Source organism: Trichechus manatus, unplaced genomic scaffold (assembly GCF_000243295.1).
Source record: "Trichechus manatus latirostris isolate Lorelei unplaced genomic scaffold, TriManLat1.0 scaffold00043, whole genome shotgun sequence".
NCBI lineage: Eukaryota > Metazoa > Chordata > Mammalia > Sirenia > Trichechidae > Trichechus > Trichechus manatus.
The window spans coordinates 6,221,992-6,238,746 of record NW_004443979.1 but is presented as its reverse complement, the minus strand read 5'-3'; the positions used below and the strand labels follow the sequence as shown (position 1 = coordinate 6,238,746).

Sequence of the window (16,755 nt, the reverse complement as noted above, 5' to 3'; positions counted from 1 at the left end):
GCTACTCACAGTATATTCAATCATGGGAGTGATTACATTAAAACACAGAGACACACAATCTTAACTATCACACCTTGAGAAGCTTATTTTTCAGGAGGACCAGAATAAAACCAAAAACCCTGTTGCCAGGGTTGGTTCCGACCTATAGCGACCCTATAGGACAGAGAAGAACTGCCCCATAGGGTTTCCAAGGAGTTCCTGGTGGATTCAAACTGCCAACCTTTTGGTTAGCAGCCATAGCTCTTAACCACTATGCCACCAGGTTTTCTGGAGGACCAGAATAGTGTTCTACAAATAGACACTCAAAAAATGATCAGTGTAAGGCCCTTCAGAAAAGTGCATTTATTTGCCATAAAAACAAGATTAAAAAACCAATGACAAAAGAGAAGCCTTTCATTCTGGATGGTACTTGTGAAACAAATTTGAGACAGTATATTTATAAACAGCTTTTATTTATTAGTAAGACTTTAAAATTTTCTTTAATGGAAAGCAATCTTTCAGAAGAACTGAATATTCTCTTTTCTGTCAAAAGCAAAAGGTTGGCTAGGCTTTCTCTAATGAGCAGATTATGTGATAAAAATAATGCTAAATTAAGTCATTTCTAAAATCTTTGATCCAAGCATTCGACCATGCCAAGAAGTATCTAGCTTATGTGACAGACAAGAGTTTAGAAAACAGAATATAATTTTTAAAACTACAGGACATTCCATTTCAAAGATGCCATAGCTATGGTAGTTTCAAAATTTCTTATTTATTGAAATGTTATATAAAAATTGCTGCAACTTAAGCTTATAAATCTAAATTGCAAATACCAGGCCTATGTCTTTTCAGCCAATGATTTACTTTATGCTTTCTAAGTGCTACCTTCATTAAAAATGTGTTTAATATTCTTTCTACAAACTTTTACAAATTTCCTGTTTAGTCTTTTCTGAGCTAATCTGATGCTTAAATGATCTGAAATGTCAACAACACCAAAAATATAACATTTCCCAAATGATTAAAGCCTTGTACCTTTCATTTGACTAAAGAAATCAATCATCAAGTTCTGTCAATGCTCCTACGTACCTCTCAAATACATCTACTTCAAATGCACTTGCCACTGCCTTAATTTGGGCTTCCTGTCTCAACTAGGAGCCCTGGTGGTACAGTGGTTGAGCACTCAGCTGCTCACCAAAAGGTTGATGGTTTGAACCCACTAGCCACTTCAAGGGAGAAAGATGTGGCAGTCTGCTTCCATAAAGACATACAGCCTTGGAAACCCCATGGGGCAGTTCTACTCTGTCCTTTAGGGTTGCTATGAGTTGGAATCAACTCAACGGCAATGGGTTAACTGCCTTCTGGGTTTTAACTGCCTCCAAGTTCTTCCCCGTTCCATACATTCTCCATATGGTCATATGATCAGATTTGTGTTTTAGAAAGATCATGTTACCCCTCTGCTTAAAACTCTGCACTGGCTCCTTGTCATGCTCCACCTCCTCAGTATATCCATTGCCTCAATGATCTGCCTCATACCCACTTTTCCCATCACATTGCTTCACACTTGACTAATCTACTGTAATGAACTATTGGCAGGGCCTCTGCACAAGCTCTCCTTTCTCTAGGACCATCCTTTCATACTGATTTCTGGTGAATTCTATCATCCTTCACAACCCAGCTCAAACATTACCTCCTCTACATGGCCTTCTTAAAGCCCATCTTTAGTTCAAAGTTAATCACCTCCTCTTTAAAACCTTGTAATATACTATTGCACTTATCACACTCTAATTATTCATTTATATATTTGCCTTGCTTATATCACAAGAATCTTCTTGAGGTCAAGAAGGGTGCTTTCTGTTTGTTGAACTGAACTGAAATTGCCCTAATGATCTGAGTAATTGGGAAACAGAGATGGGATGTTTTCAGAATGATTCATGGTGTCCACGATGATCATGTTTCTCCACAGCAAACACAAATCTTACTTTTTTTTTTCAATTATAGGGATTACCAGATCCTCTTTGAATAGCATGCAAAATGTAAACTCTCTCCTAAATTAGGTTAAATGAAAGCTAAGTATCTAGGTGGTTATTAGCCAATGTTTGCTCTGCGTAATTTGAGCTCAATTAGTAGATTATCACTTTTTCATCAAATACAGATTGAGTGCTTCTGGTTTAGTGCAAAATATATACATTATACCTTAAATATTTTAGCAGGATGCAAAGTAGATAAGTGGATAGGTTATTTACACTGTGCACCAGGAACTAGCATCTATTAAACTTTATCATACAAACACACCGGGAGAAAGTAGAGTCCCAACATATTGGAAACTTATTTTGTAAAATAATTCATTTGGGAATAGTAAAAATTATGCAAGAGGTGCCTATTATCAAATCCCAATGGAACAGAAGTAGTGGCAAAAGAAATACAGAAAAAAATTGTGGCTTCAAGTATTTATGGTAGACAGCACTAAGTCATGTAGCAAACACCCAGGTGCAATGTACAAATGTTTCAAGATCCAAATCTGTTCCTCTGTGACTACAGCCACAACAGGGTTCTCTTTCTGGGATGAGAAATAACAAAGAAAGTAATAAAGAATAACATTTAAGGATAAAGTCTCCCCTCTCACCACATACCAGCACACAGAGGTAACTTAAAACTAGTTTTAACTACAGGAATTTCCCTATTAGTCATAAGAGTTTAGCACAAGTAATTTGTCTACAGCATTTAAAATTATTTCATGATTTTTCTTAATTGTTCTTTTCTGTATTTTGCAGAGGTTTCACACTCAACATGTATTATTTCTGAAATAAATCATTTCTTAAGAGTTACTCAGAATATCCTTAACCATATTAACTTGCCCGACTTAGGGTTTTCCTATGAGAATGTTATTATTTTTTCTTTTTTTTAAACTTGAGGTTCATTTCCTAGAATCATATTCATTTATTTCCTATTTTGCAAAGGAAAATCTGGCTGAAATAAGCATCCAGCTCTGAGAAGGAAACTTTTTTGTTGCGATGGCAATGACATTGAATGACACTTCAACTAATTCTAAAACTTTTTTCTATAGCCAGGCCACATATGCCAGTCTAATTCAGTCACCAAGTAATTTCTTAAGCACTGCTATACTATGATAAATACAAAGTATTTTTCTTTAGCAGGTAGATAAAAACAAAACAAAAATAAGGAGCAAAATCCTACTAAATCAACTTCCTAAGAACAAATATGATTCTAATGCAGCAATTTTTCAAAGTATACAAAGTACCCAATATGTAATAGTACTATAAATTGTAAATTGAGTTTCATTTCCGTTTTTCAAAACCAGTTAAGCCCAAAAAAAAACCTAGGTGCATTTTTAAATTTAAATATATTTCAAATTAGGAAAATGTGTAACACCAGTTGTTAGCTACTCATCCCCCTCCCCTCATAAAGACTTTTTAAAATGGAATCTATAAATTTAAAATTCTATACATTCCTTAATAACACAATTGTCAATAAAGCAGTGATTAGCAAAGGGAACGTCCCTTTTTCTCTCAATCTCGTCTTTCATTTATTCCTATCTTACACACAGAAGGATTTATGTAAACATTATTTTCAGCCTCACATACTTTTTCACTTATTTCACGGTCTGTATCTGTTTCACTTATTTATGTTGTAAAGTTTTATGATTTTTAGAAAAAACACTGCTGCCACTTTTATCTTTTATAAAACTAACTACGCCAATTAAAGAAAGAACTGCCTTTCTTTATTATTTGGTGATTTAGTTTGCAGTTAATCAAAAAAAGGTCCCACCAGCTCACAGCAACAGAAATTAGGAGGCTTTGCGCCATATGCCCAGCAATTTTGTGATTCACTCAGTAACTAGCAACTTCCCAAGGTAAATATTTGAAATTCCACTTGTCAAGAATATATAAAAAGAAAAAAAAAAAGTGCTACAAGAAAATAGTACACCATTACCATAAGTGCTTTCTCATTTCTGTGGGAAAATGATCATTCATTTTAACAAAAACTGTTCCAAATTTGTGATGCTAAATAAACTACTAAAAATGTTGAATATGCATATGTGCATGATCAAGTTAGCTGTGAGCAGAGTATATGAAAAGTATATATCTAGGTGAAGAGTAATCAAAGCTACCTCCTATTGAACATGTATAGGGTGCATGTAAAAATAAAAATGTTCAATAAACTAAAACTCAACTGGCATTTTATATTTCTTAAAATTATTTTGCTTATAAAACACTTGTCCCATATCTTATTAGGTACTTGTTTCAATTATCTAAAAAAGTCTGATGAATAAACCTTCCTTCCCTTAATAATGGGAACAAATACTCATGTGTGCCTTTAAAGATACAGGTACAGTCAAAGGCAGATATGATTCCCTTAAATCTTAATATTTTAGACATCTCACTGGGTTAAGTGTAATGCCTCCTTAGTTATCTAGTGCTGCTATAACAGAAATACGGATGGCTTTAACAAGGAGAAAATTTATTCTCTCACAGACTAGGAGGTTAGAAGTCTTATCAGGTTGCCAGCTACAGGAGTTGGCTTGCTCTGTCAACTCTAGGGGAAAGTCCTTGTCATCAATCCTCCCTGGTTGAGGAGCTTCTCAGCACAAGGACCCTGGGTCCAAAGGATGTGCTATTCTCCTGGCTCTTTTTTCTTGGTGGTTATGAGGTCCCCCTCGTCACTGTGCTTGCTTCTGTTTTATATCTCAAAAGAGACTGATTTAAGACACAACCTAATCTTGTAGATTGAGTCTTGCCTCATTAACATAACTGCCTCTAATCCTGCCTCAACACCATAGAGGTAGGATTTACAACACATAGGAAAATCACATCAGATGACAAAATTGTAGACAAGCACACAATACTGGGAATCATGGCCTAGCCAAGTTGACACACATTTTTGAGGGGCACAATTCAATCCGTAACACCTCCTTTACCTACTGCTCAGCTATTTTGCATACCCTACTTTTCTCAGACACAATTTCTAACAAACTTGGTCTTCCAGATGCATAGATGAGAAACAATCGTTAGAAGGTGCTATAGGAGCCCTGGGGGCATAGTGGTTAGGAGCTATGGCTGCTAACCAAGAGGTCAGCAGTTTGAGTCTACCAACTGCTCCTTGGAAACCCTGTGGGGCAGCTCTATTCTGTCCTATAGCATCGCTGTGAGTCGGAATCAACTCGATGGCAACTTTTTTTCTATAGGCAAAGCACGCTGATAACAAAATATAATATGTGACAGCTTACAAATGTGAAAGCCAAGGGTAAAGGTATTTTTTAGTAAGCATAAAAAGCCAAAGTTGACCCTTCTGAAGTTACTTAGAAACAATCATACACCTCAGCTAGCAGCTCAACACTTAATCACTGTGCCACCAGGGCTCCAGTCATCATGCTAGCACATTATAATTGAAGTTAATAAAGATGACCATGAGCTTCAATATAGTTCATCCTATTTAAGTATTACATTTTAATAACAGCCTATACTTCTTGACAGGGTGACCACATCTCCTAGTTTGCTTGGGATTATCCCAGCTTAAGCCTGTTGTCCTGGAATAATTATTAATAACTCTTTCTTCCACTCTCAAAAAGTGTCCTGGTTTGGACTGTAAATCTTAAGGTCATCCTACTAAGTGCTTACTATGTACCAGGAACTATACTAAGTGCTTCCATTTATCCTCACAATCCTGTGAGATGGGGTACAATTATCCCCATTTTATAGATGAAATAACTAAGGCTTTGAGAGGTTAAGTGATTTGTCTAAAACCATTCGGTTAGTAAATGGTAAAGGCCAATATATGAACAATCCAGGCAGTCTGATAGTAAAGTCCTAGTACACAATCATTATAAAATACAGCAGTATTTCCTAGAAAGGCAGACAGAGGAGCAGGAAGAACTATCTATTCCATATAGTTAAAATAAGTGTGTTTTTGGAAGAAGATTAAGAGGTTATCAGCTTTCTGAAAAAACTGTCTATACAATCCTTGTGTTTTCCAACAACTAACATTTCACAATCTCATGAATTTAAAATACTGAAACGTTTAAGAAAATCTTCGACATCTGAAATTATTTCAGAATTTTATAAGCATGGGCCTTCTTAGAAAAAATACCAAGACTGTTTTTCAAACACATTCTTGAAAGATGTTACTTTAAAAATACACTGAATAAATTAGTATGTTCTGCTCAAAATGGCAGATTATTTCATCTTTTTAAAAAAAGTAACTTATCATACGCTACAATGTAAATGCAGAGTGAAGTGTACTGGACTGGGCTCAGCTCTGCTAATCAATATCTTGGGATGTACCTTAACCTCTCCAAACTTTTCTCATATGTAGCAGAGAAATACAATTAGTTGGTAAAAGAACCTAAGATTAGATGGATTTAAAGTGCTTTTAAGGATGTAGAGAAATTGGAACCCTTGGATAATGAAAAACACAGAATTGTTGAAGATTTGTTGGCAGAAAACTTTCCTGATATCATGAAAGATGACAAGGTATCTATCCAAGATGCTGATCAAATCCCACATAAGGTAGATCCCAAAAGAAAGTCACCAAGACATATTATAATCAAACTAGCCAAAACTAAAGACAGAGAGAATTTTAAGAGCGGCTAGGGATAAATGAAAAGTCATCTACAAAGGAGAGTCAATAAGACTAAGCTCGGACTACTCAGCAGAAACCACGCAGGCAAGAAGGTAATGGGCGAAACTATGGCATTTCCAGATAAAAAGTTTAGGGAATTTGCAAAAACCAAACCAAAATTACGAGAAATACTAAAGGGAGTCCTCAGGTTAGAAAATCGATTAACATCAGATAACAACCCCAGACTAGAACACAGGACAGAGCAACCAGATATTAACCCAGATAGGGAAGTCACAAAAACAAATCAAAGCTAAAACACTGAAAATAGGGAAACAGAGACATCAATATGTAAGATGACAACACTAAAACAAAAAAGAGGGACTAAAAAAAATGCAGTCATAGATCTTTCATATGGAGAGGAAATCAAAGCAATATAAAGAAATAAGAGTGGTTTAAACTTAGAAAAATAGGGTTAAATGTTAAAGTAACCACAAAGGAAAATAACAATCCTACACATCAAAATAAATGGGAAAAACATGAAGACTCAGCAAACACAAAATCAACAACAATGAAAAAGATGAGAAGAGAAATTGGAACCATTGTCCATTATGGGTGGGAATGCAAAATGATTCAGCTGCTGTGGAACAGAGTTTGGTGATTCCTCAAAAAGTTCAATACAGAACTAGCATATGACCCAGCAATTCCACTCCTAAGTATATACCCAAAAGACTTCAAAGCATCAACTCAAAACGACACATGTACACCAAAGTTCACTGCAGCACTATTCACAACAGCCAAAAGTGAATGGAAAAACAAAATGCAGTATTCAGCCATACAAACAAATGAAGTCCTGATACATGCCACAACATAAACCTTGAAAACATTATGCTGAGTGAAGCCAGTCAATCACAAAAGGACAAATACTGTATGATCTTGCTTATATGTAATATCTAGAATAGGCAAATATATACAGACCAAAGTTTATTAGTGGTTACCAGGTGCAGCAGGAAAGGCAAAGTCATTGATTAGGAAGCAGGAGTTACTGACTATGGTAACTGAAAAAGTGCCTTTAAGTATTCTAAAGCAGCAATATTTCTCTAACTTTATTTCCTCTTTTAATTTTTACTCTTATTGTTTACCTCAAAAGTATTTGGGGAAGAAAAACTAGTTATCTGACATTAAAAAGAAAACTAATAAGATTAAAAGCAGTCATGAACGTCAACTGAGAAGCCTACATATATACTTTATACTTCATTCTGGAAAAAAGATTCTATATATCAGTTAATTAGTCCTTAAACTATGAAATTACGTGGAATAGTAACAAAGAAGTTTAATGACTTACTATAAACTTTATTTTTAATATGGTTCTTTACTTAACTACACTTATTCTGAATAAGTGGTTTAAACAAAATGTTAACTTCAAAAAGCATTTCATATTTGATACTCAGCAACCAGGCATGGTAGATAAATATTATCACTCCCACATTACAGATTAAGAAACTGAGGCTCAGGTAGATTAACTTGCCCAACTGCTTTATGACATGAAATTGACATGGAGGGATGACTCCTAAGTCTACAAAGAAAGGAAGCAATTATTTGGTTGCTCCAGAGCAAAGGAAAAGCTTCAGACTTTATTGGCCGAGACAAGACACAGAACATCTATTAAACTCATGCCGTCTTAAAAGCAATATCCATTGGAGCCTACCAGCACATCTCCAGTAGCTTTAATATTTAAAGAAAATAAATATTCACGTTGTTTTGGATCTCGAACTATTAAATCTGTGAGCAAAAACAGAACCTGTGAATAGAATAAAATTGCTTTTTCAGAGTGGCAAACCTAATGAAAAGTGTTCCAACCATCCTGACTTACCACTGCCAAAATTATTTTTTAACAAGAAAACACTTTTTAAATAATTTTCTCCCAAAGCTCATCTGCTAGAGTCCATAAACTAGTTGCTATAAAGGATGTATATCAGAGAAACGAAAAGCTATTAAGAAGTTTTTCTTCCAGTCTATTAAAAAAAGTACATTAAATACACAATGCTGGCTACACTATTTTAGATAATGATGGAAAACAACAGCTGATAGCCAGTGTGGGACAAATGCCAAAAGTTCCTGTTTGTCTGAAAATGCTAAAAATTAAATAATATAACACTCAGTTTTCGAAGATAATTATCTCCAATAAGAAAACATGTCAACGAATATCTTGAAAAAGACTAAATATAATGGTGTCTCTTTAATCTGCAATTAGTTTTAAAATTTTTAATGTTCCAAAGCTTAAGTAAACACATCTCAACAGCTTTATATATTTTCATATATTTTATTTAACACTTATAATTTTGCAAGCTAGCAGTAAAATATTGTCCTCAATATTTTATTAATTAGCACCGTATACCTTTTAAAGCTAACTGGAACACTGTTTCATTATAAATGATTGTAAAGTAAAATGATCATTTCAAATGCCAAATTAGGCTTAAATAACACGCGAATCATTAATTTTTACCATTATTTTTGGCTTTATGCACAAAGATTTCAAAGATGACTTTAACTATCAATTAAATATATCAGTTTTAATTTGTCAATCTAACAAATCAAACTATTACAGTATAAAGCCATATTTAATCTCAGAAATTATTATATAATTAAAAAGACATATATGGAAGTTGAGGAATCAGTTATAAAAACAAAAGATACTACATAGCTAATTTATAGTCCCTTATTTTTTAGAAAATGAGGAAATACCTCAGTGAAAAATTCCACGGTGCAAGTACGTTACACACACAGTTTAATCTATGTCAGTATTTTCATGCGTTGCTTACTAGAGTTTGGCCTTACCAAAAAGCCATCGAAACGTCCAGGACAACTCACAGGGACAGCTGAAAGCCTGAAATAAAACTGCTCAGCACAAAAGATCCCAAGCCATTTATATAATTTCAAAGGAAAGCTTACACATTTAACCTCTATCTTCCATCTGAAAAATAATTTAAAAATATGGAAAAAAAATCTAATTATACTCAAATTACTTCCACACATTAAAAAGTTTTTTAAAGGTTATTTTCATTTTCTGTCTTCTGATAAAATTCTTTAGAACTGTGGGGTTAAATTCTGAGCCATGACTGACTCTTTACTAGCATGCCTGTTTTGCATACCAGTAGAATCAAATCCAGTTTTGCCATTTGTGGATAACTATGACAAGATACAAAAGCATGTGTTTGCCATAAATAGCCCTGGCTAACAGCAAACTGCTCACACTGAGCAGATCAAATTCTCTATAAGGAGAGCAGTATTTGGACCACAGCCAAATCCCACTCTTAATGTTTAAAACTGCTGTATCAATTTTTTTTTTCTAATTCAATGAGCAAAATATATTAAGGAGTAGTAGCTGAAAGTTCCTAAACCTCAGAGGTATTATTAAACTTTTAAAGGGTAACATTTTCCAAATTATTTTCATTATGACCAAATAAGCACCAAGAGCTTCCTGCTTCTACTACTCAACTACTTAGAAATGTAAATATGAATAATAAAAAGAAAACTACCCTAATTCATCCAGAGAAATCAGATATTGCAGAGTACTTATGTCAAAATGCAAAAAAATAATTTCTGATCTCCATATTAAAACATAAGGAAATAAACTGTTTATAAAAGTACTGCTCTAAAATAATGGTATTTTATATTACTTGGCTTTAGGATAGAGTATTTTTAAACCAAATAAATCAAATTCGGAAAATATCAAGCATGAATATTGTACAAAAAAAATTCTCAAATGACCAGTGCAGAGATTAATAGCCGTTTACCCTAGAAGCTGTTTCACATAACATTTTTCAAAATTTCCAAGGAAAACAAGGCAACGTTCTGTAATATGCCACAATTTTTATTGCAACGTGGCCATTTGTGTGAGGGTGGGGAGTCTGATCTCAAAAACAATGTTCCATTTAAGGCTCTTTTATACAGAAACTGCCATCATGACTGATACTCAAAATATCTTTAGTGTTGCAAGACTCACATGGTAAACATAAAACTCCTACACTTATTCAGTAGTGTACACTCAATGGAAAACAAAAAGGCATTAACACAGCTATTTCTTTTACGAAGGTATGCAGTAACAGGAATGAACGCTGAGGTACTAGGATCAGTTGATGACACAGTTTATGCAACTTAATTGGCATTCCTTTTGGGGTGGGGGGTTAAATTCATTACAAAAAAAAGTGCTTTCGATGCATAGTGTTATTATCTGTGCTGCCATGTCACAAAAATAGGCTTGCCAAGGCAGGTGAGGTGTATGAATGCTTGAGCCTCACAGAGCTGCAACCAAGTGCAACTCTAAATAATACTGAATAAAGTTTACCATCTGACCAGTGGATAATACTTTCAAGGCATTCAATTAGCTTACCCTTTTCAGTATTCTAAGCTATTCACATTGACAATCACGTTCATTGTAGTGCCTGCTGCAGGGGAGGCGTATAACCAGTTGTTTTGGCTAAAGTACAACAGAAAGGCATTCCTTGGGTTCTACATAAAAGTAACAGTATTAACAGTCTAATGGCAATCACTGATAGGATGCTTAAATGAATGGTATCTCCTTCATTCAAGTGTTGAAAGGGCCCGGAGAGGAGGGGAAAAAAAAAACCCTAATACTATTTCAACTGACTGAGGTGGAGAAATGGAAGCTCCTTAAGATCCAGATGGCACTTGACTGGCATTTTATAAGGGTTTTCCTTCAAGTGAAACTACTACATTGCCTCCCAATTTCTCTCCAAGTGTCGAGCGGTCCTTAATATCATCCAAGCCATTTACTTGCCACTCATGTTTAATACCTAAAAAAAAAAAAAAGACAAATTATCCCGTTACCTTATTTCAAATAAGAAAGAGTAATTTCTCTGCCCAAAATACTCAATGTTTGTACCTGTAAATTTCTTTTTAATGGCATCTTTAGAACTAGCATAAATCATCTTGCTTTTTAAAGGTGCACTTTCGGGAGCCCTACAGGGGGGAAAAAAAATGTTGAATCCCAATTATAAGAAAAACAAAGGCAAAACTGACTATGTTAATAGTAATCCTTGCATTTTAAAAGTACTTTTTTCTTTTGTTTTTACACACCAGAATATAAATACTAGGTCTTCTTTCTTAGACTCTTTTGTTTCGTATGTGGCATCGTACAAAGCATATCGGCAATCATTCAGAGGTAGCAACTTCACAAAAGATGTGTAGGGGTCCTCTACAGTATCACCAATGTCACCCACCAAGATCTGCTTTGCTTCCTCTACAATTATTTGTCTTTTGTCATCGCTTAAACAGAAGAGGACTGCTTTCTTTCTTTTTTTGATCTCCTCTTGTGTAGAAGATTTCCTTACTTTCATATCATTAAAAACTTTGATGACTTCATCATTCACTGTAACTCCAGAAGCCTGGAAATAAACAAAGGGCAGTAATTCAGAACAAGTATTTTGGTTTTAACCAAAATTACTGTTTGCCTAGCAATTCACTTCAGTCTGGGCATAAAAAATTCCATCATACCATCCAAGGAGTCCAATCAGATTTATCACATTTTAAGCAATCAGTATGAGCCACCTAAGGATTCTAAGTCATCCTGCCCCATTCATCCTTTTTAAGAGGGTTTAGAGTTTGAAGGAAATGGAAGGTAGAGTGAAAGGGACAAATACAAGCTGTCCCATCCCTGAAATGTTTCCTATTTCACTGGGTGATGTCAGAGCTTCAGGAGCAGCAGCAAAAATACCTTCTGTATTGTGTCAACTCTGCAGGCCTTAAAAAAACACTTGGATTTCAGTTAATGCGTCTAGAATTTTTTTCTTTAAAGTCATTCTAGCCTGTGCCGTTTCCTCATAAGGAAAGAGAATCAAGTGTAAACTCCAAACCGCCCATGGCTACAACGTAATTGCCCCACAGCTCAAATCCAGACACTTCAGACCTAACGGGTCGCGTGTAAAAGCTTTTTTCCCGCGAGAAAGCATTTTTAAGACTTTTCCCACCTCCTTAATCTCTCCGTATGGGATGTATTACAGACCATCACGACCCTGACCAAAAACCTTTAGCAAGGGCTTTAGAGCACGTATCAATTTTAGAGCGAGCGTGTTAAAATTAGGAGACGAAGGGCAAACGCGGCAACCGCCGGGCTGCGCCCCGCGGTCTCTCCAGCGCCCCCGTCCGCAGTGCCATGTGCCGCGGCTCCTCCCGCCGCTGTCCGCCCGGCCCCAGGCCCCGACCTCGCCCGCGCCGGGGCCCTCCAGCCCCCAAGGAATCCTAAGAGCAGCGGGGTCGGGCCTGACGGCAGAAGGGCAGGCCGGCCAGCTGGACAGCAGCGGGGCCACAGGGCAAAAGTGCCCACCTCGCAGGCCAATATCGGGCTAAAATGGCGGCCTCGCTCCCCGAGCCCTGAGGGGACGCGCGGTGGGCTTTGCTCGCCGAGACCCCGCTCCCGGGCTAGTGCGCCCGCCTTACCATAGTGCCCGCGTCTGTGGCTGCGGCGGCTGCTCAGGCGTCGGCTGCTCAAGCTCCGACTCTGTGGCACTGGGGAGGAGGAGAAGGAGGAGGGGCGTAGGGCAGCGCTGAGTGCGGGGCACGCCGGGAGCTGCAGCCCGAGAGAGGCGGAGGCGGCTCGGCGGGCTGAAGGCGGCAACTGAGACGGTCACGTGGCTATGCCCCGCCCCGCCGGCCCCGCCCAGCTCCCAGGCCGGCCCTTCTGCCTTGCAGCCCTGCCCGCTCGCGTCCTACGCTTGACCCCTGCGCGCGCCGAGCAGGCCCGGAAGGCAGTGCGGCCTGAGTTGCGGCTTTAGGACTGGGGAGCGGTTCCTTCAGCCCCGGGGCAGCACCCGTCACCCCGCTGAGAGAAAATACTCAGCACTCAGTTTCCAGACTGCCTCTCTGAGAGCACCTCTTCTGGGATTGTGCGCGTTAGGGACGGACGGCAGGTGAAGGTGGTTTTCCTTCATTCACCTCTAGTTTCCACAGAAAGGGGCTAAATCTCAACGTTGTGAGTCTTTTTGGAAACCCGTCTTAGGGCATTGCATTTAGCTCTCCTTGCTCCAATTAAATGAAAATGAACATTACAGTTGATTAAATTACTCAACAAAACAAAATGAAACGTCGAGGTGTGAAAACACTCCAAAAGCCTATAGTTGAAATAATAGTACCAAAAAAATAAGTGGTTACATTCTTTGATAACATCTCTATATTTTAGACTTCATAGGAAATGGATTATACTCTCTGTTAATAGTCTTTTCATGAAGCCCCAGCTGTGAGAGCGGGCATCAAATAAATGGACGTTCTAAGGTGCGTCTGATCCAAGCCATGGCCTTATATGCATGCAAAAGCCGGACAGTGAAAAAAGGAAGACAGGAGAATTGAACTGTGGTTTTGGTGAAGAATACTGAATATACTGTGGACGGCCAGAAGAACGAACGAATCAGTCTTAGAAGAAATACAGCCAGAATGCTCCGTATAAGAGACGATGGCGAGACTTTAGCTCACTTTCTTTGGACACAGTATCAGGAAAGACCAATGGCTAAAAAAAGATAGGTTGTTTGGCAAAGTAGAGGGTCAGTGAAAACGAGAAATCCTCAGGGAGATGAATTGACAATAGCTGCAACAATGGATTCAAACATACTAAATATTATGAAGATGGCGCAGGACTACCCAGCTTTTCATTCTGTTATACATGAGTTGGAGCCTATTGGACAGGGAACGAACAAGAGTCAATTCTTCTCTCTTCTTGGCTATCACAACCTCTTTTAGTAAAGCCTGCATAATTGAGCCAACGCAGTTTCTCTAAACCTTTTTTGATTGCACTTATGTAAATATCCTATTTATCATAGAAAAATTGGTGCTCTATTCTTTGAGGAAAATTTCCACAAAGATTTAACACTTTGTGTTAATAATGAGTGTTATAAATGAAACTCTTCATGTGTTTATCTGTTTATAATGAAAAGAAGATTTAGTAAAGTGTTCAATTACCTGGTGTTGATTTATGCTACTTTTTCTCCTAAACATTTACTGTTTCTGCCTTACTCTCTTCATTTGTAAATTAGTAGAATGAATTTAAAACTCTGATCAATAGTTAACCTTATATTGTAAAAAAGACTTGCATTACAACGGTAGAATTATTGTTGCTGAAACAGTTGGGAACAAAACAAATAAATCCAGGTAAACCTTGGAGCAAACTACACTAGAAGTGCAATGTGGGGCAAGAACTTTGAGTTGGGAGTTGGGAGACTTGAGTGGTAATCCTGGCATGGCCTCTATCTCCATCATCTTGAAAGGCTCTCTTAATTCCTGCAGACTTCAGATTCTTCATCTATAAAACAAGTTCTCTTTTTTGGCTACTAACCGAAATGTTGGAGGTTTAAATCTTATTTGCCTTGGAAGAAAAGACTTGGCAGTCTACTTCTGAATGATCACAGCCATTGAAAACCCTATGGAGCACAGTTCTACTCTGAGACATATGGGGTTGCCATGAGTTGGAACTGACTCAATGGCAACTGGTAACTGGTAAGGCCGTTTTTCAGCTTTAAAATTCAGTTTATGAGTCTATCAGTGTTCAGTACGAAGTAGTGTGTTTAAGTGTCCTCAGGCTGGGATTAAATACATTTAGTGATGGCAAATCATGAGCAGGGAGTATGCCCAAGATTGTGTGATACATTCCTTTATCCAGAATTTAATATATTTTAAACAGGAGCATGTTAGCTATTGCCCACAAAACATAGACCTAGTTTTTATGTCCATACCGTGCCATTTACTTTCTTAATTGGAAGATTAACATGGCTTAGAGACAAAAATTGACAAGAAACCTCCCAGTATCTAAGCATGAATCCCAAGTAGATAATAATATTTTACATTTAGAAACTACATTACAATTTATGAAACTTTCCCTTCTTTCTCTTTCTTGAAGTTCTAAGAAAGTCACGGAGAATGGCTCTGTAGAGCTCCAAACCTTTGCTGAGTGTGGGTATCAGCAACTCTTCTCCTTCCTGGACTCTTCCTCTCAAGGTCTCTCTCCCTTTCTGGCCTTGTAGATTTGTAGCAGAGAAATTCAAACTGTGCAGCAGCCCCCGACAGAGACCAGGACTGGCTACAAGAGGACCTAGATTAGGAGTCAGAACTTCTTGCACCAAAGCTGGACATTCCAAAGATGTTAGTCACACCCCAGCTCTAACCCAGGCTCTCTAAGCCTCCCTTTTCTTCTTTCCCTCCCCATACAGAGTTCAAACCTCCCATGCTCTAGGATTCTTTTCTTGCAGACATTTTTGTCTTTGCACGTCTTCCATCGCATCATAACTGCTTGTTTATGTGTTCTGCCACCCCACTAGACTGTAAGCTTCTTAAGAATCTGAGCCCTGGGGGCCAAGATGGTGGAGTAGTCAGATGCTTCCAGTGGACCCTCTTACAACAAAGACCAAAAAAAACAAGTGAATCAATTATATATGGCAATCTGGGGGCCCTGAACATCAAAGGCAGAGTTGAGGAACCGGATTGAGTGGCAGGGGGAGGGAGAGACGGTTCGAAAGCAGCGAGGAATTGCCAGACCTGACCCAGCAAGAGCCTGAGACCTTCAGGCCTGAGCAGCTTGGGGGTGAGTGGTGAGGCAGGCAAGCAGCCATGCTCGGGAGGCACGTTTTCCACACTGGGAGAGACCCAGTGCCAGATAACCTACTTGGCCACCTAGAACCAGTGAGAAGCAGCCCTGTATCTGCAAAAGATAAGTACTTATGTATGGCCTACCGCGCAAATCAAAAACACCCCCCCTTAGGAAAAAACCTCTTTCCCATTTACCTCCCCACTCCCTGCTCTGCACTGAGTCCTGGACTGGCTTCAGCAATTGCCAAGTCCCTTGGGCTGGAAGTAGGATCCATCACACACCTGGAGCCATTTTCCTTGCTTGGAAAGTGAACAAATTAACAAACAGGAAAAAATAAACTGCTGGCTCTCCTAAGCCAGAAACCCAGGGTAGGCACAGCTCCTTTGCCTAGGCCCAGGCATAAGGGATCCACAGATTTTGAGTGCCTTTCCCCCTGTGGACTTGTGTGGGCCCATCTCAACAGAGTAGGCCCTGATTACTGCAGTACAACAGGGTATATACCGGAACTCTAACTTCAACTGTTTCAGCTGTGAAGTGGCAGGTTCTTGACATTTGACACAGCTCGGCCCATTAAGCAGGGTCTTCACCTACACACAGCAGGGGCCTGAGGA

General features: G+C 38.1%; 1 protein-coding gene across 2 annotated transcripts; it reads right to left on the bottom strand.

Moving 5' to 3' along the window:
- Positions 1-1,238: 1,238 nt before the first annotated feature.
- CFL2 (cofilin 2) lies at positions 1,239-13,177 on the bottom strand. 2 transcript variants are annotated; one of them, XR_002824119.1, is made up of 5 exons: positions 13,012-13,114; positions 11,653-11,960; positions 11,459-11,535; positions 11,204-11,369; positions 1,239-2,536 (listed from the first exon to the last, which is right to left on the bottom strand). XR_002824119.1 is itself a non-coding variant. In XM_004376521.1 (4 exons), the coding sequence occupies exons 1-4, from the start codon at positions 13,012-13,014 to the stop codon at positions 11,257-11,259; spliced, it is 501 nt and encodes a 166-aa protein (XP_004376578.1). In that variant the 5' UTR covers positions 13,015-13,177; the 3' UTR covers positions 10,409-11,256. The 2 variants fall into 2 exon arrangements, 1 of the variants encoding a protein (XP_004376578.1); XM_004376521.1 differs by lacking the exon at positions 1,239-2,536 and having other exon boundaries at positions 10,409-11,369; positions 13,012-13,177.
- Positions 13,178-16,755: the final 3,578 nt, after the last annotated feature.